The sequence below is a fragment of the Amblyomma mixtum genome, chromosome 3, assembly GCF_055824585.1.
Source record: "Amblyomma mixtum isolate Tamu chromosome 3, ASM5582458v1, whole genome shotgun sequence".
Classification (NCBI taxonomy): Eukaryota; Metazoa; Arthropoda; class Arachnida; order Ixodida; family Ixodidae; genus Amblyomma; species Amblyomma mixtum.
The window spans coordinates 204,074,446-204,098,057 of record NC_143014.1 but is presented as its reverse complement, the minus strand read 5'-3'; the positions used below and the strand labels follow the sequence as shown (position 1 = coordinate 204,098,057).

General features: G+C 46.3%; 1 protein-coding gene across 1 annotated transcript in view; it reads right to left on the bottom strand.

Annotated features, from left to right (window-relative positions):
* The window catches only part of LOC149353362 (nose resistant to fluoxetine protein 6-like), a 65,399-nt gene that overhangs the window by 11,602 nt on the left and 30,185 nt on the right, over nt 1-23,612 (bottom strand). The window contains exons 2-7 of the mRNA XM_089577332.1: nt 14,991-15,199; nt 7,975-8,098; nt 7,080-7,167; nt 5,279-5,382; nt 4,539-4,721; nt 2,897-3,092 (exon numbers count right to left, since the gene is read on the bottom strand). Of these exons, the coding sequence (XP_089433458.1) occupies nt 2,897-3,092; nt 4,539-4,721; nt 5,279-5,382; nt 7,080-7,167; nt 7,975-8,098; nt 14,991-15,199 (904 nt within the window). The remainder of the gene's footprint in view (nt 1-2,896; nt 3,093-4,538; nt 4,722-5,278; nt 5,383-7,079; nt 7,168-7,974; nt 8,099-14,990; nt 15,200-23,612) is intronic.

The following is a 23,612-nucleotide window of genomic DNA, read 5'->3' as shown; positions in this document are numbered from 1 at the left end:
AAATTATGAGCTTGTACCATCATTTACAAAGGTTTGCGCGTACGCACGTGCCGACGTCTGAAGCTGCATGTTTGGTAAATATGCACCGGTCTCAACGGGCGGCTCTGTTGGCTTCGTCTTTCGACTAGAGCCTTCAAAGAATGGAGGACGGCTCGTGCTTCTTAAGATTTCTAGCCACTAACCACGCATTCTTCCGCACTAGTGTTACGCATATGCGCTGAGCACGCACCCGCGTGTATCTCGGTGCGTGCAGCGAGGTGTATAGTATAATGAAACCTGCCGCTTCCGTGACCAGCTATGCAGCCTAGAACGAGCCCCTCGTATATAGCGTGGCCGGCGCGAGGACCTAGCCAGCGATCTTGCCCGCAGCCCACAGGTCTTTGGGGACCGATCACCGCTGGCGTGTTCTCCCTGCGCCGCGAGCAGGATGATAATTCATCAACCTGTGGGCAGCCTGGCTCCAGTGTTTGTCTGGGTCGGCCTCTCGCGGGCACGCTTTCGTAAAGCGGTGATAGCGAATCGATCAAGCAGAAAACGAGCGATCGGCCAGCTGCCGCATCGATGCAAGTTGCTTTCGATATGCGCATTGCTCCCCGACGCAGCGGAGCACCACCGTGCGCAGCAGCAAAACGCCACGCGCTGCGGCGTGCGTCTCTCGCTCAGCGCGCACAATGAATGCCCCGGTGCACTGTGCACCTGGTGTGCGCTTAAGAAGCGGCAGATAGAGAGAAAAAAGATTGCTCCACTTTAATGGCGCACTTTGTGTCAGCCTCGACTGCAACCGGTCTGTGCCACGCGTCTCCTTTGATTCAGTTGTGCAGAAAAAAGTGAAACATGCTGCTCGCCGAACGCACGGTACGTGTCTGAAACGAACAAAAAAATAAAGAAAAATAAATAATAAATGTGGACGGGTGGGATAGGGTGCACGTCCAGCCCGAATCAACTCCACTGCGTGTACGCAGGGATGTCTTCATTCCGTAAGACTACTAGTGAAGGGAAAAAGAGGTGCTCGTTACATGACGGAAGTCAACAGCCACCAAAACCCAGGAGCATAGGGGATATCTTTTTTTTTTTTTAATATTTCTCATCAATGGGAGAACGATAAAAGCAGAAGAAAAAACAACCACATGCCGCCGGTGCGATCCGAACCCACGACCTCCCAACTTCGCACCCGGTGCTCTACTTGCCGAGCTACGGCGGCGGCTTTCCGATCTGCTGCTTTCGGGGGTATTTATGCGTTGCGTAAGCGAACCTTTAGAGTGTTCACCAGCGCCACCCTCGTCCATAGCGGCGGACGTGGTACGTCCTGTATTACCGCGAGCGACTATATGCAAGAGCTGAAAGTCTTTCGCTGTTTGATCTCGTTTTCAGGAACTCCGATGACCGTGAAAATTGAAGCAGTTTGGCTGCCTACTGAGACATCCATTACGTTGTCTCATCGGTATCCAATAACCGTTATTAGGTTCTTTGAAAGGACTCGCTGAATTTATGCTCAGAGTAGTCGTGGCGCGTATTTAATCCTTTCAGAGAAGTCAGAAAAATTAGCAGCGGTAATTTTACTATACGCTGCACTAGAATAACGCTGCCACATCTTGCATTAGGGACATATTTGTTTCTTCCTTCTATGAGTATGTTTAGGTTGGTCTTGTGTATTTTTTCGTGTTATGAAAGAGAGCGCTCTTCCGGACCATATTTGCGCGAAACATGCAAACGGTCACATAAATGCTACCTTTCATGCATTTCCACTAAGAAATATTGGCAATACTTTAGTACTGGATGCTTCTGTAGACACTCGACTTATCCACAACAATTTTAACGCATGTTCACTACTGAAATGTCTACTTTGTTAATATTTCCCGACTGCGCCCGTTAATAACTGCCGCGTGCGACAAGACACGAGGAATAAATGACCTGCCGGCGCTACGCCCGCTGGAGCCGCCTTCTACCTGCCGTAAGATGTGCAGGGCATAGTTTACTGAAGGATTAAAACAAAGATGTAACTCTTTCTCATCTGAGGCCTCCTGAGGTGAAACTAGATCTCACATGTCTTGGTGTGAACTGAGCCTGCGCATATTGACATGCGCACACGCTATTAGAACTGGAAAAGAAAGCGAAAATTGAAAACCATGATAGGGGTCATAAAAACAGTAAAAGAAGAAGGGACAGAAAGAAAAAGTGGGTGCGGAAGTCCACACGAGCCAGAGATTTAATCTCATTCTCACTCATCGGAATACACGTCCTTACAGTGCACGCGGCTATCGAAACGGGACCTATTTTCAAACTGCTTATGTATTTGCAATTCAATGAGCCGCAACTCTGACCGCTCGCGCCCGAGTTATTTGCGTCGGGAGCTTTGAACAAGAGCGCGACAAGCGGACGACAGCGGGGGTGACGTGTGTGCACTTTTTATGCATTTTAGTCGGGCGCCCCGCCGCTACCGCGAGCGGCTGAAAAAGGACGAAAACGAGGCGACCGCCCTGCTGCGCGTGGCACAGCGCTCGTGACTTTCTGCGGCAGGCGGCCGCCGATCGGTGCTGCTGGCACGGTCACTTCCTGCGAGAGACCTCGATTCGGAATGTATTCAGAAAGTGTGCGGCACGTCAGATGAAAAACAGTGCGATTACGGCTGACGCTCAGCTCAGCGCGGCAAAGCGGCTACTAAAAACGGACCAAAAGAGTAAAGAAGCCGCGGCACAAGGGTTTATCAAAACTTCGTACAGCTGAAGCTCTGCACTGGTTCGGGCATCGAGTTCAGGGGGAGGCCAAACCTACAGCAGATATATAACCGCAATCACGTTCTCGTTAGACGAGCATTCCAGATTGGGGGAATCCCGGAACGGGAATCCCAGGGAGTAAGAAAAGGAGAGAGAGAGAGAAAGGAGAAGGTGGAGCTTACCGCAGGTACCGACGCACCACGGCGAACACGTAGAGCGCGAGGAACGGCCGCATGATGGTCTCGTCCTTGCTCTGGCGCATGAAGTACGCCAGCACGAAGCCGCTTATGAAGAAGAAGGTGGAGACGGCGAAGAAGGCGCTGCCCAGCAGCTGCGCGTGCACCTGGCTGTACAGGTCCATGATCCGGTAGCCGGAGTCTGGCGGCGCACGCGGCACACACGGGCGTAAGACAGGCGTGGAGGGGTAAACTTCGTGCAAACTATATATAGCAATCTAGCTGTTAGAATAACTGTGGCGTCAGCGATTCGTTTTCTTTCATCGTTCGTGGCTAGCAGTGATAATCGCTCTCACCAGCACATATGGTGCATTCAAGAGAATTGTCCAGAAGAAAAAAAGAAAAAGGACAGGTGCGCAGGAAGACTTGCACGACGCTTTGGGTAAGGAACCGAAGGGGCTTCGCAGTGTGGGTAAAGGAACTTGTATTCAATTTTCAAGTACGTTGCAGAACCTATCACCGCAAGGATGACAAAAATGTAATCGTGGTTCTAACCCTGCGGCAATTTCCTCGTGAGCACAATTTGATACGCCTAGAGTCGCAAACTGTGCACAACCCCAGACTGAGCTTAAGGAGTGCTAAGCAAAGCTAAAGGCAAATTTACATAACTAACTGTGTAATCTAGTGAGCCAGGCATATGCTAGACTGGTATAGCATAACGGTTCTTTTCGTTCGGTTTTATACCACTGTCATCTTGCGCTGCCCTGAACGGCTGATCCCGGCGATAACAAGGGCATCATAGCGGTACCTCAGTCATTGACAGATGAAGAAAACGAATAGAATCGGAATGGAATCGTTATCTTATCCCGACCCCGGTGTATAACGATTTTCAGCTAGCGCAAGGTCCGTCATAGTTCGTCACCTGCCCCAAGAGCTAGAAATGATGAATTGCTACGCGCTCTAATATTAGTAGAGACGACATGCATGCACGACTCGAAATTAACTTTGCGGAGTAGCAGAAATGGTCACTCTAGCGATAACTGAAAAAAAAAAACGTGGGAAAAAAGGACATAGGGCAATGTAGTTACGAAATTCCTGTGATGGATGCTGCCTCTGCTCCACAACGGCACCTCTTTCTCTCTTGTTTCTTTCACTCCCACCTTTATCCCTTCCCTTACGGCGCGGTTCAGGTGTCCACCGAGATATGTGAGACAGATCCTCCGCCATTTCCTTTCCCCAAAAACCAATTTAGTATTATGCTATCTCTTACTTACCCACTTAATTGAAGATGCAAAACTGCGCCGGAAATAACTGCAGTTCTTGTGTAGCTAAAGTCACCGTTTCTTCTTGAATTTACTTTTTTCGGCAAAATTAAGCTATGCTGATTTAACGCGTCGATATGCTATGTATGGCTTTGCAACATCGTTCGCACTATTGTGGTTAAAATATAGCTGCTGCATCTCACTTCCAAAGCGAGAATGCAAATCTCGTCAAAAAAATTCACCATCTCCACAGAGGGTGAGTAAAAAGCTGGGCAAAGTTAGCGCCCGCAATAACGAGACATGCGACCTTTTTTTTTTCAAGAAAAAAAAACGAGGTCTAGTTTGGACGGAACCGCCCCTGTGGCGCGGCGGTCGCATGTGCTCACGTAGTGTCTGGAAGTTTGAGGTGTAGTAGCTGTGTCCAAGAATAATCCAGAGCGCCATGAAGACCTTGACACCGTAGACGAAGCGCACGGGCTTGCGAGGGCAGTTCGTGTCGAAGTGGGTGCTGATGAGGCGCCGTGTGTTGTTCACCAGCGAGAAGCACTTGACCACTTTCACGGGGACCACTGGGAACGCGCAGGCAAATGTCAGGGATATGTCACACGAATGCACAACGGGGCCAGTTTGGCGTTTGGGCATTTACGCCAACTGCTCCACGGTTCACACACCGAAGATTCGGGTGTGCGCACAGATACTTAAACAATTATACCTCTCACGACCAACACATGGCGTTAGTGACCGATTAACGTACTGGCCGATACCAAAAAGAGCCATGTATAACACTCAAGGCGGGATGAATGCCTTTTGGCTGTGTCAGAATAAGGTGAGAACTGAACGAAAACCAGCACTCAAACAAATGACATAGATGCTTCTTTTTTCGGAGTGATTTGAATCCTATATCAACTAAGCATGTTCTATGGTGCTATAGCTAGCCTTAAGCCGTCAACCAAAACCTGTTGTTGGTACTTGTACTTTTACATCTCACACAACAAAGAACCGCCACTGCTCTCCCTTTAGGTACATAATCATTCAATTACATTTTTCAATAAAGTACTGAACACTCACGGAAGAACAGGACCTAACAAAGTGGACATCGTATCAATACGGTAATCGTGCCGCTTACCGTCATATTTCGGATCCGAGACCTTGTGGTTAGAACAGCAGAAGAGACAGATTTCCACCAGAGTCGCAAGCAGGACGAGGCCTACCGAGCCACCCAAAGCGCACCTGCAGGGAAGACTACGTTTAGAACCTTCTCATTCAGAAAAAAAATATGGACAGTAAGGAAAACGATACGCAGTCACTGTCAGGTATACGGAATGAGTTTTTTTTTTTCTTTTCATGAGTAAGGTCAAAACAGTACAACGTTTCCTTTCCATCATCATCACCGCCAGCCGAATTAGGCGCGTGGCAACGCAGACACTATAAAGTGAGAGAAAGAGAGAATAAACATTTAGTAAGTAAAAGGAGACCGGAGCGGAATGAAGTGAGGTTGAGGTTGCAAGCCACAAGTGCGGTTAGCCTTGCTATTATTGGGCCTAAAATCACTGCACCATACAGTGACACTAGCGCCCATCGATTTAAGCGAGCGCAGGCGTGTGTTATTTATTTATTTCAAGCTCAAGGGTCCCCAGGCAGGACATCAGATGACAACGATGGGCATATGTTTGTGAACAGCACGAAGCCAGTCCTTCAAGATGAATTTGTGCCTTTTTAACTTCGCTGCGCGGTAATCGTAACAGCGTAAACTTTTCCTTCCTAATTTCCCTAAAATATTATAAAATGCCACATTATATGAATGCAAATATTTTCGTTCATCAGTTATGAAAATACGCCCAGTTTCAGGCAAACTGTGCTATCTGCGTAAATTTTTCGTAAGATGGGTGTTTGTCTAGAGCTTTGACGAAGCGGATTTCGGACAAAGCTTTTCGACCATATCAAGCTGAAACGGAATGAAAAAATAATAAAAAGACGTTTTTTTTTTCAACTGCCGGTCGATACGGTTGTGTAGTATAGGGAGAAGTAAAAGGCTCATGAAAGAAAACATACCGCGGAGCCATCGTGTGAACGAGACGCGGATGCTGTATCATGATATACTTGTAGGTACTTGCGTTCCCAATTGCTCTGCAAGCCTATAGCAACCCTTGAGAGCCTCATGATTGCTAACCGCTGCGCTTCCCTCAGATGCTAACGGACGGGCTGAATACATCATTTTTTTTTCGCTTTTGTTATCACTTTTTTTTTTTATTGTGATTGGAGAAATGACGTCTCTGTTTCATTAGGTGTTAGTTGCACAGGACGTGCCAGAGGAGCTAATAATACAGCGTAGCAAAGGAAAAAAAAAATTCCTGCGGGCATTTTTAAATATACATAATTACACGGCACCAGGACTTCAAGCTCTGCTCGGCCTGTCAACCTGTCGGGAAAGATCGACAGCAAGAGCAACGGCAGGGAAAGAAAAGAAGAAGGTTTTCGAACAGTCGCGTAGGCGCTGCTATCAAACCTTCATTCAGGGTAATTACTGTGTAACCTAACCGGCACGAGTGGCTGAAGACGTTCTCGTAGCGCATTATACCTGGCAAATGTCAACGCTCCTTTCCTGCCCGACCTTTCTCCTAGAGTAGATGTGACCCGGCTGAGCTATGAGCTGTATAACTGAAGAGAGGCCGTGCTCGAACGGATGCTGTGAATGTAAACGCGATTGATGCGATCCCCTAGGCGATAAAACACTGCGTGAAGTGGCAATACAGCGCTTGTCTAAAGGAGATGAAGCGGTGCTATACAAGAAACTTAGCGATGTACGTTATTCTAGCGAGGACTGGAAAGTACCAGTAAAACGGTGCTGGTAAATGACATTACACCTATGGTCCTGTCACCACTTTCTAGACAGGACAAAGGCTTCAACGCGCAGAGCAAGTGCTTACAGAATTCCGATCTGAAGATCTGACAGTGTGGTCGGCTCCTCGATTCTGCAGTTCTTGACGGCAGCTCGGGCTCCGTACTCTTGGACGACTGAAAGAAAGCATTCGAGAAGAAAAAAAAAATGCTTAGTGGTGCATTACATCATTTCCGTATATTCTCACAAAATAGTGACTTATACTTCCTTTGTACTTAAAAGAACTAAAACCCCAAGAAGGAGTCATAACTGTCAACTGTCAACAAGCATTATTGAGAGATTAAACATCTCGACTTGCACAATGATCCCAGAGACAGAACATTCTTTGAGGCGTTTGTCCATTAAGAAGGACGCATTGTACGACTGCACTGCCCACGAACAGCACTGGTGCCAGTATGTAAGGATCAAGAGATCGCCTTTTAAGCAGGAAATAATGCCAGCTCGTGCGTCGCAACGGAACGCGCATCGAGCGTAACGGCAAAGGACACACGATTGTTATGTAAAGCACATTCGTCGCACCACTTCGCGTCGTCCACGCATGCTCACCCAAACATCTACCCCCGCCCGACGACTTCCGCAAGGACGTTAAATCGCTGCCTTTCTCTGGAGGCCCCCAGTCGGACGAAATGCGCCCGCACTTTCGTGCATTCTGCAAAAGCTGCAGCACTTGGTCGGTGATCACTTCTAATGTTTGCAATTATTGTGATCCTTATTTACAAGTAAATTACTTTATACCTTGGAATTAAATGCGCTCTCATTGCCAAATCAACAACCTTCGTACACGAGGCGGACTGAAGGCGATACGACTCACGCAATACATGCGGACACACAAAAAACGAAGAAAAACGGAGACAGAGGCTTTTTTTTCTCGCCCGCCGATAAGACAGCGCCGGAGCGCGTTCCCAGAAGCGAAATCCACGCACTCAGATTAGCCAGATGCGTGACGTCGTGGGCGTTGCAGCCGGAGGGTATGCAGAGGCCGACCCGAACGTCCGAGCTGACGTAGCCCCTCTCTCCTTTCTCCCAGGTCACCACGCTTCGCCGTCCCTGCGTTTGTGCGGCGCAAGGAAGAGAAAGCGGGAAGCAAGCATGTCACTGAACAAAAAAAAGTATATAAAATGCCGAAAAAAATGGCCAGCTTTCTGTTGCAAGCATCAGAGAACAGCTGAGGAAAAAAAAAAGACTACCACGATAAGGGAGACATAAAATAATTGTTTCGATGGAAAGTATCATGTCTCTTAACTTGAAGGCGCTGTTTGTTTCTGTTCAGTGCACCTTCAACGTTAATGATCAAGTCCTTACATCCGTTGAGTCCTATAGATACTCTGTGTAAGTGGCGAAACACCTGAGGCCAGACTCGCAAAATTTATATGTGATGTTGCGTGATTGGCTGGACCAGGACAGCTGACCATTAACGAAACGCACATTCGTTACGGACCTTTTGTTAAACTCGCCTTAGCTTTTTCTTGTGAGAACAGCGACAATTACTCTAGGATTTATACGCTCCAGAGGTCACGCAGAGGCCACGAAGCAAGGTGCAGTTGAGGGATGCAGAATAATATGGACCACCGCCTCGAGCTTTTTAACCTGCGCCAAAATGTCAGTACGCGGCCGTTCTACATTACGCCTCCAAGTACAGCCGCCACCGCCGGGATCGAACCCGTGACGTTATGCTTGGTTGCATATGGAGATAGACTCTGAACCGGACGACGCGAAGCAACGACAAATACGTGTAGCGCTTAACCTGCCAGAGCGAAACAAGTGCGGTGGGCACCGATACAACGCACAGGCCGTTGCAGCTCAAGTAATACTAAGTTTTTAAAGTTCCACGAAGATTCAACTGGTGCAGGGTTACAGGCAATCGTCCTGCCTAAAGGTAAGACGTCTTTTTAAATGCGCCTGATTTGTTAATTACAAATATGAATGAGCTAAACTTTTATCGTTAACTTCAGCTTCAAATTTTCCACGCAATTTTTGTCCAGCACCTTTAGAAATACCCATTTCAGTTGCTTTCTTCAAATAAACTTTCGCGTGGCTCCTTTTTTTAAAACTTCAAATAAAACCCGCTTAAGCTTAAGAGACACTTAAGCTCCGCCTTCAGGGAATGATCCGACATCGTTAATGATGATTTGCTTTCTTCCTTAATTATTACCTCGTTTTAATTAGGCACACTCATTAGCATACATAAGTAGGCGTTCGAGACCACGTGATACATCGCAATACACACAAGGTGTCCCCTTAACGAAGTCGAACGAACGTACCTCAATAGCCCAGAGGTAGCGTGTCTGACTCCCTACCCAAGGGTCATGGGTTCGATTCCCAACTGAATATCCGAATTTTCCTTCGGTAGCTAATTTACTTTACATCCTTTCATGTCATAATAACATATACGTAGTAGTGCGACCTCATAGTCAAAATTTAATTCGCGTTTTCATCATTTTCATTCCACAGCTCAATGTGTGACGTCAAAGCCCTGTCAACCAATCCTAAGTTGGTGTGAAAACTTGCACGGCTTTTCCTCCGAACGTCCGCTGAAACGCTGTCACGTTAAAAATTATTACGCGGATATGCTTTCCAGCGTCGGGACGTTAGCACCTTCAAACACGCCTATATTGAATGACTTCGGTTACGCAAAGCCGCAATGAATACAAAGGCTACCGCATCGCGGATATAGTTCAAGGGTGAGTGCGGGAATTACATTTTGTCAGAATAGGAATGCTGCAGCTGGAGCCCAACATGCAGTCGCCACTGATAACTTCTTGCAGTGTGGCGTGTCGCATCCATGCTGCATCGTCATGATTCTGACAAAACGAAGTGTCTGCGCCCATCGCGGAACCATCGCTGTGACCACTGGCTTGTTTATACATGACGCCTTTGTGTAACCGAGTTCCTTCAACTGGGGGAGTTTGAGAGTGCTAAAACATCGCGACGCTGGAGCGCTCAGTCACTTGAGAATTTTAAAATTATGTTAAAGTGACTTTGAAGAAAGCGACTCAAAGAGTATTTCTCAACGTGTTCTCATTGACATTAAGATTTTGTGGTAAAGTCAAGCATTACAGCTTAGCTGAATTATTTATTCTGAAGCAAATAAGGCGTGCTTAAAAAATTAGCTGCGGTTTAACTACTCTTGAACCTGGTTAGAGAGCAAAAGCTATGGCGTATCGGGAAACTATACGCGGCTTGGCGCCTGTTAACGTTGAGTGCGTTCCGGACACTGGATAGGCAGCGCGCCCACCCTACCAACCCTGGCAGGTGGCAGTTAATGGTTGCTCACGAGAGGTTGCCCACCCAATGAACGCTGCGGCCTACTGCTGCAGTGCAGCGTGTCTGCCACGACGTTGTCAGCGCTCACGCATGCAGGTCACATCTCACCACCCCACGTACCCAAAAGCGCGATTCAGGCGTCCACTGACCCAGGGAGGCAGTTATGCACACTTCCTTTCCTTAAAATCATCGGTGTCTAAAACGTTGTCAACGCCAAAGCCAATGAATACAATGAACGCCGACGGCCTATGGTTTCGGTGCCGCGTTTCTGCCACAACGTTGTCAATGCGAACACATGCAGCACACATCTGTCACTGCCGCCACGTAGCGTAAATCACGACTGACGTGTCCACTGTCCCACGGGGCCAGTTATGCGCCTTTCGTTTCCTTTGCTTTATCTGTTGGCAACTTGGCATGGGCTTTGGTTATGAAGGTGATTTGAAGGTCAAACTTGCGGCAACTGGCTTTACCTAGCATAGCGAAGCTTTCGATTTAAAAATGCGCTGACTTGGTCAACACGACTGCCTACAACCATGCACTGGACGAATCTTCGTACAGCGCTTTGTCGTTTTTTAAAGCGTCGCACTAGTGAGCTATAACAGCGTGTAGAACGCGTAATTTTTTAGCCTTTCCCTCTCTCTCTCACACTGATGAGAACTCCTCAGTGCTGGTCTCACCAATATTACGCTCCGGGCGAGGCTTAAGGTTGCAACTGTCTTCATACGCAAAGACAAGCGGTGATGCCGAGAGTTTTTCATATTTTCAAAAGCTGGTGCCCAAAACCACTGTTTTGCAATGCATGCGTGGGAATTAATGCTCCCCAAACGCCCAATTCATAATAAGAAATTTCAAATATTTCCTTCGTATTACGTTTTTCATATATGTAGTGGACGGAAAGTACCTAGGTTTAATGTCTAACGCAGTTTTTAACCCCTCATTTGTAATCGCGAGCCGCAGTGTGCGACAAGAAATAGTAGCAACATTTCTCTCTTTAGTTAGCTCAACAAGCATTAACCATACCAGACAAAAAACGCCTTAAACTAAGCAAGAAAAGAGACAAGTTCGGTGCCACTAATTTCCTGTCGCTATTCGCAGTTCTCAGCAAACCAGCGAATTGCTGCTGGCCCGGTTCCATCAGTGTTTGGTTATTATACCTGCTGTGCGTGTTGGCCACATTATACCCTTTCTATTCTGTCTGCGTCAAAGTGCTAAGATGTTCTGCCATAAAACCGATGCAGTGGACGAATTCGCGGCACATGGTCGAAGCCCGTTTGCTGGCAGCATCGTTACCGCTGTCCGAAAGGACCTTGGTCCCCGCTACGCCCTTGTTTTCTTCGTCGGCACGGTTTCCCGCGAGCAATTACTGCGACTCAAGAACGAGGCGAGGCAGGAGAAAGAGGGGCACGCAACGCTTCAGCGTTTACCATTAGGCGCACACTCACGTGGACACAGATTAGACGGCGGGGAAAATGTAAGAGCAATTAGCTCGCACTGCGCAGATAAACTTGATGTATGTTTTCAGCACAAATGTGGTCGGACTGACTGATGACGAAAATTTTAGAAATACGTTTTCAACTAATAAGCGCCTTCAAAGTGATTTCAGGAGTCAGCTGGACTGCTTTAGCCCACTCATAGCAGCACCCACTCTAGGTTTCTTCCATCATATAGCCTCTGTGGTTGAGGTCACCATCTCTACAAGTGAAATTTTGGCGCTGGCTGGAACAAATCCAGTGGGAGGAGCAAACGACTATGGACGGGATCAATGGTATGTTTTGTGAGGTTTGGACGGAACGTCCTTTGCAGCAATGAGGACACTGACATTAAATTCTGAACGGGAAAGTAGAAGGTATGGTGTAAACAAATATTTTGGATAAGGGCAGTGTCTTGAATACTCTGGTTACACGCTCACACAGGAGAACTATGGATGAAAAGTGAGTTTGGTTTACGACAGGACATCAACTCCACTATGCTCCAGTCGAAAAAGGGAGCATGACAGCTTTCTTTAAAATGTCGATTGGAAGCATGCAGAAAGACGGTGGCGTCAAAGTGCGGCCTCCAGCAAAAGGCGCCTCGAGTGCTACGCGTCCGGGGGCGAAATCAGTCTGTGCATTACGAATCGCGTACAGGTAGCGTCTAAAATCTCCAGAGTTCTTCGGATTTCGTTACTTACTTATTTTTCTCTGCGCTCGATCCTCTAGATTTCTCGGGTGAACTGTTCTGCCATTGAATGCGCACACAATTACCAGAAGCGCCTGCCTTGACCTACGTTTTCAGCTTCTCAGCCAGGTTATGATTCCAACATCAGCAGTATATCGCTGTATATGCAGCGTACGACACCTTAAGTGGTATTCACCAACATCTAGAGCAGATTTACGCTTATGCTCATAGTACGAGCGCCAAGTTTGTACTTGTATTCCCCTTCTCTCAATAGTGCCCTCAGGGTCATGAGGGTATTTCGAATAAATAAATAAACTGCCAAAATGCTCACCTTTATACGTGCTGACATGATCGAACGGCTGCCGACTCAGTGGTCTAAGACTGCCAGTGCTTACTTCGTCGGCAGCAAGTCATTAACAGATGCGGCATAGCCGGCACATGCTCCAAAAATTTCCTTCATTCCACCATGAGTAACAGTGTGAGTTCCTTTAGTTTTTATTGTAATATAAGAGCCAAACTCTGCATAGAGAGTGAAGACTAGAAATACACAAGCACGAGAAATACGCAGTACATCTTACCAGAATGAAGCCAGTACACTTGAGCGCTTGCTTACACCAGTAAGTACGTTCTCTGAAAGCTTTTGATGAACTGAGTATGTATTACAGTCGCGGCAGGAATCGGGGAACTAGATGCTAGTTAAGAGGCTACGCAAAACGTTAATTTATAAGGTTTGCCATTGGTCACAGGATCGCGCGGTCAGACTAGACAACGAAATAAGGGAGTAGTTACTCATTAGCATTCACCCAAGCGCAGCCATACGGCTACAAAAGAAAGCTACACACCCTTCACAGAAACTTAGGAAAAATTACGGGTGATCGGGGCATTCGTTCTACCAACTCAGCTAAACAGAACGGCTAGCAGGTGGGAAGTCGAGAACGAATTGATCAACAACTCAATGTGGAAGCGGTGTCAGTCGAACATGTAAGGGAATCTCACCAGGTGGAATAGATTGAAAAAAAAAATTGATGTAATTACTCATTGGCGTCCACCCAAGCGCAGCCATGCGGCTACAGGGGAGAGCTACGCAGCTTTCTCAGCAGTTCCACTTACGGGGATTCTCCTAAACATTCGACCAGACTACACAACTGTACAGTTATTGCATCGCAAGTAGCTGCAGTTGTAACTCCCGTTTATTAACTCTTTGATAGAAACAGTCATGTATCAAATGAAAATACTTCGATAATTAAATGAGAGAAATTGCATATCGAGGAGGCCCATTTCAGACCTGTGTGGGTTTTGAACCACGCACAGTTTCTATGTGTTTAAGTGACCATCTTCCGTTATGGCGGTTTTAAAAAATAACTGCTTGATGAGAAACTAGCCTTAAACGAGCGCCAGCTACTTTGCTAGTCATGGCTTAACGAAGTAGAAGCGTCTACGAGAATATCACAGGGTAGTTATAAAAAATGAAATGTAAGAGCACTCGCACCGAATCTTAATACAAGTACAACGCCCAAATGCGTTACCAAAATCCACTACACTAGTTCACGTGTGCGGCCGCTTTCTCTGTCGGCTGAGCATGCTTTGTGAGCGCATTACCTGGACGATTGTCGTTTAAATACAGAAGCGACACTCTCCAGAGTTGGCCGTCTCACCTCCTTACTGCCAGGGCCTGTCGTCATCCAAACCGCTTTTACTCTGTACTTTTCGCAAAGGAATTAAAGGGTGAGCTATTTAGCAGACAAGGATAGGGAGAGGGGCACAATCGCTATCCTTCTCTGCTAAAGAGCTTAAAGGGCATCGGTTTTGGCAGTCTTGTTACCATATGGGAAGTCAAAAGAGGGTTTTCGCACAGCTGCCTCCCTCACCGTTCGATCACGTTCTACACGACAGATCAGTTGGCAGAGCACCGCAAGCGACACGGAGACGTCATGGGTTCAGATCCCACCAGCGGCAAGATGTTTCTTTCCTTTTACTTTCTAATCAGTTATCATTCAGGTAAAATATGGTTGCACTACTAACTTCCGTTCGATCAACACCACAAATTAACAAAAAATAAAGAGATTCCTCTACAATTTTTTTGGTTTCAGTAACAGTTGGCTTTCTTCAAAAGATGTACTATAGTCACTTTGAGAAAAATGGTTTTTCAGGATGCTCCTGTTGTCAGCGTTCATTCAATTAAAACTAGCCAACGTTTCATTGTTAATTTCAGAGCAAAATTTCCAATGTCATAGTTGCCGAGCTTCTTTAGAAATTACCTTTACAGTTTCTGTTTTGAAAGTAACTGCAGCTGTTCAAAGGTAACTTGCCGCTAAAGTTTCGGCCTCACCACTCCATGTTATTCAGACTTCCTGTACTCTATAAAATACTTTTCGAAGATCCGGCAGTAGTAAGCTGCAAAAACGATGTTCAGTTTCCTGCCTATTACGGCTGACATGTGCATGATCCAGGTCAAGCATCGCCCTTCTGCTGTGCGCAAGGCGGTCAGAGGAAGGGTATCACCCGGGGGCACCCGTACCTGCATCTCGCCGATAGCGTTGAACTGCTCGGTGGTGCGATTGTAGAAGAGCGGCGGTGGCCGGAAGAACAGCGAGCAGTAGCGGCCCTGGATCTCCACTTCGCCCTCGCGGCCCAGCGAACGGGTGCGTAGGCACTGCTCATAGCTGCCAAGGTTGCTCAGTGAGCCTTCGAACAGGTTGGCCGGGATCAGCCCCGATGAGGTGACCACTGCGAGCACAAGCAACAGGCAGAGGTCAATGATTGCGTCGTCATGGCCACCGGTCATGCTGTAAGCGTGTCTTTGGGAAGTGCTCGCCACCCATCTATTACCGACGCAGCAAACCGCGATGCAGCAGAGCAGCGCCGTTAATTTTACGAGCCGAGTTTCGGCACAGTTGGAGAAACGCCACAAAAACGAGGACGAGAAAGACTGACGCACAAAAGTTGCGCTGGCGCGTTTATGCACTTGCGTGCATGTTATCCTAGCCGTTGTTTGTGTGGTTGCGCCTCCCAGCTGACGGAATAACAACCAGCTCAGCATCAAGGCCATTTTACATTTTAGTTGCAGCGGTTTGAGGCCTGTTGAGTGCAATGCAGGTGAACAAGCAAAAATAAATTTGAATGAGGTCTCTGCACCACACTCGTACTGGGAACTGCTCAGAAAGGACGCTGGAATATCGGTCAACGGTACAGTGACGTTCAGGCTATTTAAAGGAGGCTTTAAAGATGCACAAGTCAGCATATAAGCTTGAAACAAAACACTTTTCAGCACTATCTCATTAACAAGAGTGATTAGGATGTACGTACAGTCCCCTCCATAATAATGCGGAGCTCGTTTCGGCGATCAAACTTTTATAACGGCTTATCTAGGAAAAATGAGGAAGTACTTTATACAAATGTTAGCACATGCCGCTAGTGCGCTCGCGAGTGAATCCGATAAACCATCATATCTTCTTTACGGTACTCGTAAGAAAATTTCTAACGCCGAAGCGTGCCTCGTAATATTTCGGCCGCACCCGAACGTTCTGCAAACTGTAAGAAATCATGGTGTTCGTAACAAGTCACATGAAGGAAACAAAAAAAAAATGACTAGCGGTTTGACATGGCGAAGCACAAATTATTGTGCAAAAGCAGAGTTTTTTTTTCAGGTGGACACCACCACCACGTACCTAAAGTACGATTTTGGTATCCACTGGCCCAGCGAGCCAGCTATGCACTTCTTCAAACTTTTCATCACCAATACAAATTTACCCAATGTAGCGTGGTCAACGCCAACGCGTATTGCTCCAGTGCCATGTTTCTGCCACAACGTTGTCCACGCCAACGCACGCAGCGCACATATCTCTGTCCCAGGTAGCTCTTGCCATGCAACCTCTCGCGACCAGTCTTTAATATAACTGCCACCTCCCACGGTGGCCTGTTTGCTCACACTCTACTTGGCAGGTTGTGACGACGCCGCAAGGTCACGTGACCTAGGTTGCTCATCTACATTGCTTCTCCGGGGAATATTCGCTCACCATGCCTGCGATGGATTTTCTGCAGAACGGGAGTTTTAACGCTGTCGCATTAGAACTGGATTCAAATTTTTTCCCGTCAGTCGATTCAAACTGGTGGCGTCCTTACTTTGATAAGGACGGGTTGGCACCGTGTTGATGTGAATGGTGGTGCAGCGTGGCCTCCAGGAACGGCGGCCAGAAATCGGCGTCTACGCATGCATTTTACTTGCGAATTCGGTCGGTTACGGCTACACCCATGTTCAGTTTTTGTTTGTTTTATCTAGCTTATAAAAGCTCTGTTTTCGCTCAAAGTTCTGCCTTTGTGATAAGAACGCGGTACCAGATCGATACAGGCCGACTTCTATTTGTCCTCAGTGTCTATTTAAAATTTGTCACCACGAAACGTAAATAACCCTGAGGAAATTTCTAGCGCATTTCCAGTTCAGAATTCACTGCCGGCATCTTGCTGCCTGCACACGATATACAATACGCCTTTCACATCGCGTATCGTCCCGCATAATGAAAGTTGCCTGAATTGTTGCTTCATTTAAGTCACATTGTCAACGTCTGTTTCATAAATTTTTCATGCCCAACAATTCTGGACAAAAGCACTTTTGAAAGGAAAAGAGTTTCTTAATGGAATTTTTTCATACATTCGAAGATTTCACAATAACAATCAATATGTCCGCAGATCTCCCTTCGACAGGCTTCCATTTTTTTGTTATGAACTTTTTTGATATGGTCACAAGTGTTCCAAATTGGTTTCCTATGGCAGTATTAAATGATCCATGCGATCGATGGAAAAAGTTTAAAAGAAAGGTTTTGCTACTGATCGCAAAAACGGATCATTACCTTCACTATTTGCTTAACAGTACCGTACAATTTTTCAATATTCGAAATTTTTGTACAAGAATGTTGGACATGCCTTCATCAAAGAAAAAAATGTAGCACATTGTAAACATACAACAGTAGCTTCCGAAAATAAGAACGTCGTTATTTTTTCAGGCGGTGGTTTAGCACCATACGACAACTGACTTAATTAGTTCAAGATTTATTTTTCTTAATCTTGACAGTGGCGCAATGCTTAGATTTCTCCAAGCCGACTGGAATACGCCATCAGATTCGCATGTGCGCTGGCTACTGCGTGTTGCTTGACAACATTAAGTTTCCCGAGAATCATTAGCGTTACAACGAATTGAGTATATGTTTTACGAACGACGCAAGAAATGAAAAATCTATGCTAATTTTTGCAAATCTGTAGCTACTCCATTTTCTAACAGCTTTTCGCCCTTGGTTTTCGCCAACTCATGTCGTAACTTGCTTTGTCTGAGAATATGAATATTCAGGAATTAATTTTACTAAAAGCTTCCTACAGTCCAGACATACTGATTTCATCTGCATTATACCCCCCATAAAAGTAGAATAGTTAAGACGCACAGTCAAGGTCAACAAAGTACTGACTACGCTTCTGCGGTCAAACTCCTCTCATGCGTTGTTTTCCTTGAAGGGCTGTTTGATACTTACGCAAGCAAATGCCGCTTGTAATACCGAACCACGCTCGGTATTATTCTGACCGCGACTGTTCACCAACAAATGCTTCAAGGGAAGTGAAGTTACTGATTTGTAAATAATGAATTCGCCCGTACTTGATTATGCTTGAATTACACTCAGCCCTCACAGACTAGAAGAAATTAGCGAGCTTTAATCTATTAAAAAAGAGAGCTATTAGTTTCATTTGACATCAGAAAAGCTGATGAGGAGGAGTAGGAGGTAGAAGAGGAAAGGCAAGGAGGTTAACCGGAAGAATAATCGGTTTGCTACCCTACACGGGGGAAAAGGGCTGAGGGGAAACTTTTAATATTCTTCCGGCCTTCCTTTCTGCATTGATTAAACCACCCTGCTTAGTCATCGACATTTGGAAGCATTAATATTTCCAAATTTTCCTATTCATTCACGATATCAACTTTCAAGTGCAACTACCTCACATCAGCCCCACCAACGCCAATAAGGTATCATTCATCATCAGCATCAACTGTTGCAACCATTACCACCATCGTCGTCAACATCATCAGTTTTACTTCTGACTAAGTACACTGTTGGACACAGGCCTCATCCACTGACCTGCAAGTAATCCTAACCTGTGACATCGAATTAACAACACACAACAACGACCTTATTCATAACTCTTACTTTACTCACAATAACACATTTAAATACACTTTCTTCTGTCGTACCATCCAAAACTGGAATATGCTGCCTAGTTCATTTACTCAATGCTGGTGTGTCTGCAACGTGTTTATTTTTTTGCCTCGTATTTTAAAGCTTGTGGCTGCTGGCTTTGCTTTCTATCCGGGACTCCTGCTATAACTCGAGATGGAACTGCAGTATGTACAAATGAATAAATCAATAAAAACCGCCGCATATCGCCGCGAAGATTAATCATGCTTGCTTTCTACGTTCTTTGTTTATCGCAACCGGTATGCGGCCTTACCGCACTCTGATCGTTCCAGAGTGATCAGATCGCGTCTCGCATAGCAAACAGAGAGTAATTAGGCAGCGTGCCGGTGGTGATAAACAAAGTGGAAGGTGGTTGGTTTATGGGGTTTAACGGTTTTATGGTTATATTGGGGTTTAACGTTCCAAAGAAACTCAGGCTATGAGGGACGCCGTAGTGAAGGGCTCCGAAAATTTCGACCACCTGGGGTTCTTTAACGCACACTGACATCGCACAGTACACGGGCCTCTAGAATTTCGCCTCCATCGAACCGGGATCGAACCCACGTATTCCAGTTCAGCAGCCGAGTGCCATTACCAATTAGCCATCTTGTCGGCTTTATAGGGTGCGTCCCAAAGCGACTCAGGCTATGAGGTACGCCGCTGTGGAAGGCTGCGGATAATTTCTACCACCTCGAAAAGTCCAAATACGTCATAACGTATTGTGAATTTGCTCAAATAGATGAAATTGAGGCCCGTGTACTGTGCGATGTCAGTGCACGTTAAAGAACACCAGGTGGTCGAAATATTCGGAGCCCTTCACTACGGCGTCTCTCATAGCCTGAGTCGCTTTGGGACGTTAAACCTCCATAAACACCAAATAGATGAAAAAGTTAGAGGGGCACTTAAGCTCCACGTTAACGGTATGAGGCAACAGCGCAATGGTTATTTGCTACTTGGTTTCTTAATAAGTACCACTTTGAAATTACACCTTCATTACATACATCACTGGGCATACTAGACCACGTGATATGCCACAAGACACTCAAGGTCTCCCTTTAACCAAAGCTAGTAAACGTGCCTCAGTTGCCTAGGGGTAGCGTCTTACTTGCAAACTCAGGGTGACGCATCCGATTCTGAGCTGTTCCAAAATTTTCAGAGTAATTAATTAACTCTGCATCCTTACACGTCATATAATGACCGCTTAGTCATGCTACGACCTCATATTCGCAATCTAACTGAAGTTTTAATCAATTTCATTCCACAGCTGAACGCGCGACGTCAGGACCCTCTCGATCGACCAATCAGGATTTTGTCGACACGCCAACGCCAACAACTACGCCGGTTTTTCCGCTGGACGGGAGCTTAACGCTGACACATAACATGTGATTGAATTGAATTGAATTGAATTGGCTTTTTATTTGCAGGAAACAATACAGATGAATCCCTGCGGGTGGCGTAAGGCTAAAGGAAGCGGCAGCCGGTTACCAGCCCAAGTATTGCCACAAATTTGGCCCCCTACCATGAAGAACGTCGGCTCTCAGTAAAAAGTTCACGAAAACGTCCATCTTTTCATGTGCATTGCGAGGTGTTTGTCTACCATGTTCTGCGTCTCCAGTCTAGAAAAGAAAGAGAAGCAACCGACAACAGGCACAGAACTGTACAATCCTCCAACATGGGTATGTGCCATCCTTTTTGGGGTAACAACAACAACAACAACAGAACTGGAAGCCGTTGTGAGTGCAGCCATCACAAACTGTAGGCAATTGAAAGAGGTCTTGACCGGTACAATATGATGCTCCGTCTTCGAATTATATTTTGCCATTTGTGATTGGCTAAAGAGAGGCCACTCCCTTCGTCAGAGATTCTAACCTTGCAGTGGTGCCGGCGGGTTGTGGCGAGAGCCAATTAGAAATAGGGGAAAAAATAAAGGATATATTCGAAGAGGAACCACCACACTGTGCTGGTCTTGTGCTCTGCTTAACAGACTACCGGCACAGAAGGCGAAGCTACACCTAACGTCAGAAAATCCCTGGCCGAATCGTCAAAGCCGTTCCTTCTTTATAACGCTTCGTACGTAGCCAGCGTATTAACTTACGCCGAGCTATCACAATTGCTGAAGTAGGGTGTGGGTCACTCACAAAGCGCTCTTATGTGCAAGATGCATTAGAAATGCGGGCGCATTTGCTGGCGCCAACTATAACTTGCACTGCAGCGCGGACAAAATACGAGAAAGCGTGTGGAGCTGGCGTTAGCTGTAAAAACATCAGTTCACAAAAGCTTCTTGCATGTAACGACGGTTCCTGACTGTTTGTTTATTGTTTATTGGGGTTTAACGTCCCAAAGCAACTAAGGCTATGAGGGACGCCGTAGTGAAGGGCTCCGGACATTTCGACCACCTGGGGTTCTTTAACGTGCACCGACATCGCACAACACACGGGCCTCTAGAATTTCGCCTTCATCGAAATTCAGCCGCCGCGGCCGGGATCGAAACCGCGTCTTTCGGGTCAGCAGCCGAGCGCCGTAACCACTGAGTCACCGCGGCGGGGCAGTTCCTGACTGGCGGGTCTCTTATTTCTGGCGACTGACAAGCATGCGCACAGGCCTCGATCAAATGCTAGGTTCTCCTTCGTAAGAATGTTTTGAGAAGCATAGACCCATCCAATGCTTTTCAAGAACATTATGGTCCCAGAAAGGACTGCAACGTGCGTTCTAATGCGCTTGCCTTGTGATAAGGCAGCACATCATGCTTGTTTGCCAAGACAACTCAATCACTGCGCCAAATTTCATATCTTTTAGAGAACAACAAGTTCACAGTGAGGTTCTTAAGAGAACGTTTGCGAATTGCTCGCTTCCCGCTTTCTGTGTCGACGGCGCAAGAAAGAAACGCGGGAAGAAAGTATACGACGGTGACGTGTGAACGCATGCAGCGTTATGCCTCGCTGCAAGGTAACCGAAAGGAGAGTACCGCTGCGAAGAAGCGAAAGGTGGACACCCAGCGTCAAGAACGCCCTTTGTATGAGGAGCTGCGCTGTTCCATTGTGTTGCTGCCATGCATGTTATGACGCTACCCATGCTGAACGCATCAACATCTGTCCGCAGTAATTTGTTTGTTCCACAGAAATATAAAGGCTGTAGGGTATTGAAGAAAATTAAGTACGGCTTCTGGTTTCCTGCACTGTCGTGTGAATGTCGACGGGGCATTACCTTGCCTCTAATATCGGGGCTGCCCAACTGCCTTTTGTCGAAATGTAGGCTGTACGTGGATAACAGAGCAAGAATGAGTTATATGTCTAGCAACACAGTTGTCTCAACTACATGACGTGCAAACTCTGCGCTGTGAAATGAAGTGCGGGTTAGTCCACTCAAAACTAAATTCGCCGTAATTTGTTCACTCTACCACCAGTTTAATGGCTATCTGTGATGTCACTGGAACAAAATGCAATTTCAGAAAGTGAGTGCCGATCATTTTGGGAGATCCCTCCAATTTTCACGTGACATTACGTGATCATGCCACTTATGTAAAAGAAGGAGGAAATACTTCTTGGAGAGACTTCGAGAATACTTCCGACAACTCACACTTATGTCACTGCAACACTTTGCATTTAACCTATGACCCTGTCTCGTGGGAATACGCATGTTCTAATGAGATTCTGCCATTACAGACTATCCGAAGCACGGTATGAGTGAACAGTTTCTTTATCCGAATGCTATGCTTAAAGGTTTCTGACTCTATAGAATATGCTCTTGGTACTTTCCTGATCAAATAAACAAATCATGAGCTCCCATTTATGTTAATATCATAATTTAAACTTGTCAACACTAACCTAAAAACCTTTATTTGAATAGAAACTTATTTTGACTTAACAAATTCTTTTATACTTAACCTCAGGAGATGCGTACCCAAGCGTTTGTCGCGTAAACACATCTTTATTAACAGCGCATGCCACATCAATTCAACTCCTATTAAGCGAACTTCATCTCAAAAGTTTCTTAGCGTCCACCTGACATCGTCATTATCATGGACTGCTCACAATGACTTAATATGCTCTCAGGCCTCGCGCAGTTTACTTATTGCAACGAAACAGAAAATAATCACCACTTGAAGTTATAGAGAACTCGCTTATCAGACTTACGTACAGTCATGAACAAAATTCTGCGGGACGCGGACTCGCCCCCCCCCCCCCCCTCCCCCCCCCAAAAAAAAAATAATAATTCTGCGTTCCCTTTCTGTGCGGTCAGCTGTTATTCTTCCAGGAAATGGAGCACGCATGGGCCCTTGTGCTCCAGCGCTTTTCATTGACGTGCTTTGCCCGACCGGACCAAAATAATTTTTTGCCCCGCCCATGACTGTGCGCCCAAAACTCGAATACGCGTCATTCATCTTGCGCCCTCCACAAGCATATCTCGACAGGGAACTAGAAGCCGTCCAGAACTAAGCCGCGTGATTTATCATATCACAATAGTCACGTGAAACTAGCATGACTGCACCTAAACGAACCCTCTCCCTCCGATGTTTTCAATCACGCCGTATCATATGTACCGCGCCTATGCCTCTCGCCTATACTCTATATCCTCTCGCCTAAACCACAGCTATCCGAAAGCTCTCATGCATGGCCGCACGTTAGCAGTGAACGGTTCATTTTTCCGAGATGCAACAACCCGATGAAATACTCCTCCTGACATTGCTGCGTGTGCAGATTGACCAATCTTGCGCAATAAACTAACAACTCACCTTTCGTGTTTCACGTGGTGTCATCGTTTTTTGAAATGAAATGTTCCCTTTTAATAGTCTTCTCTTCACATGATTCATTTTTGTTTTTTTTTCCTATCCTTTGTTGTCGTTTTTTACACCCTTGTTTACTGAACTCGTATCAGTGTGCTCCTACGCACTATTCTTGTCTCCTACTTATGTAATGCCTATGGGCCCT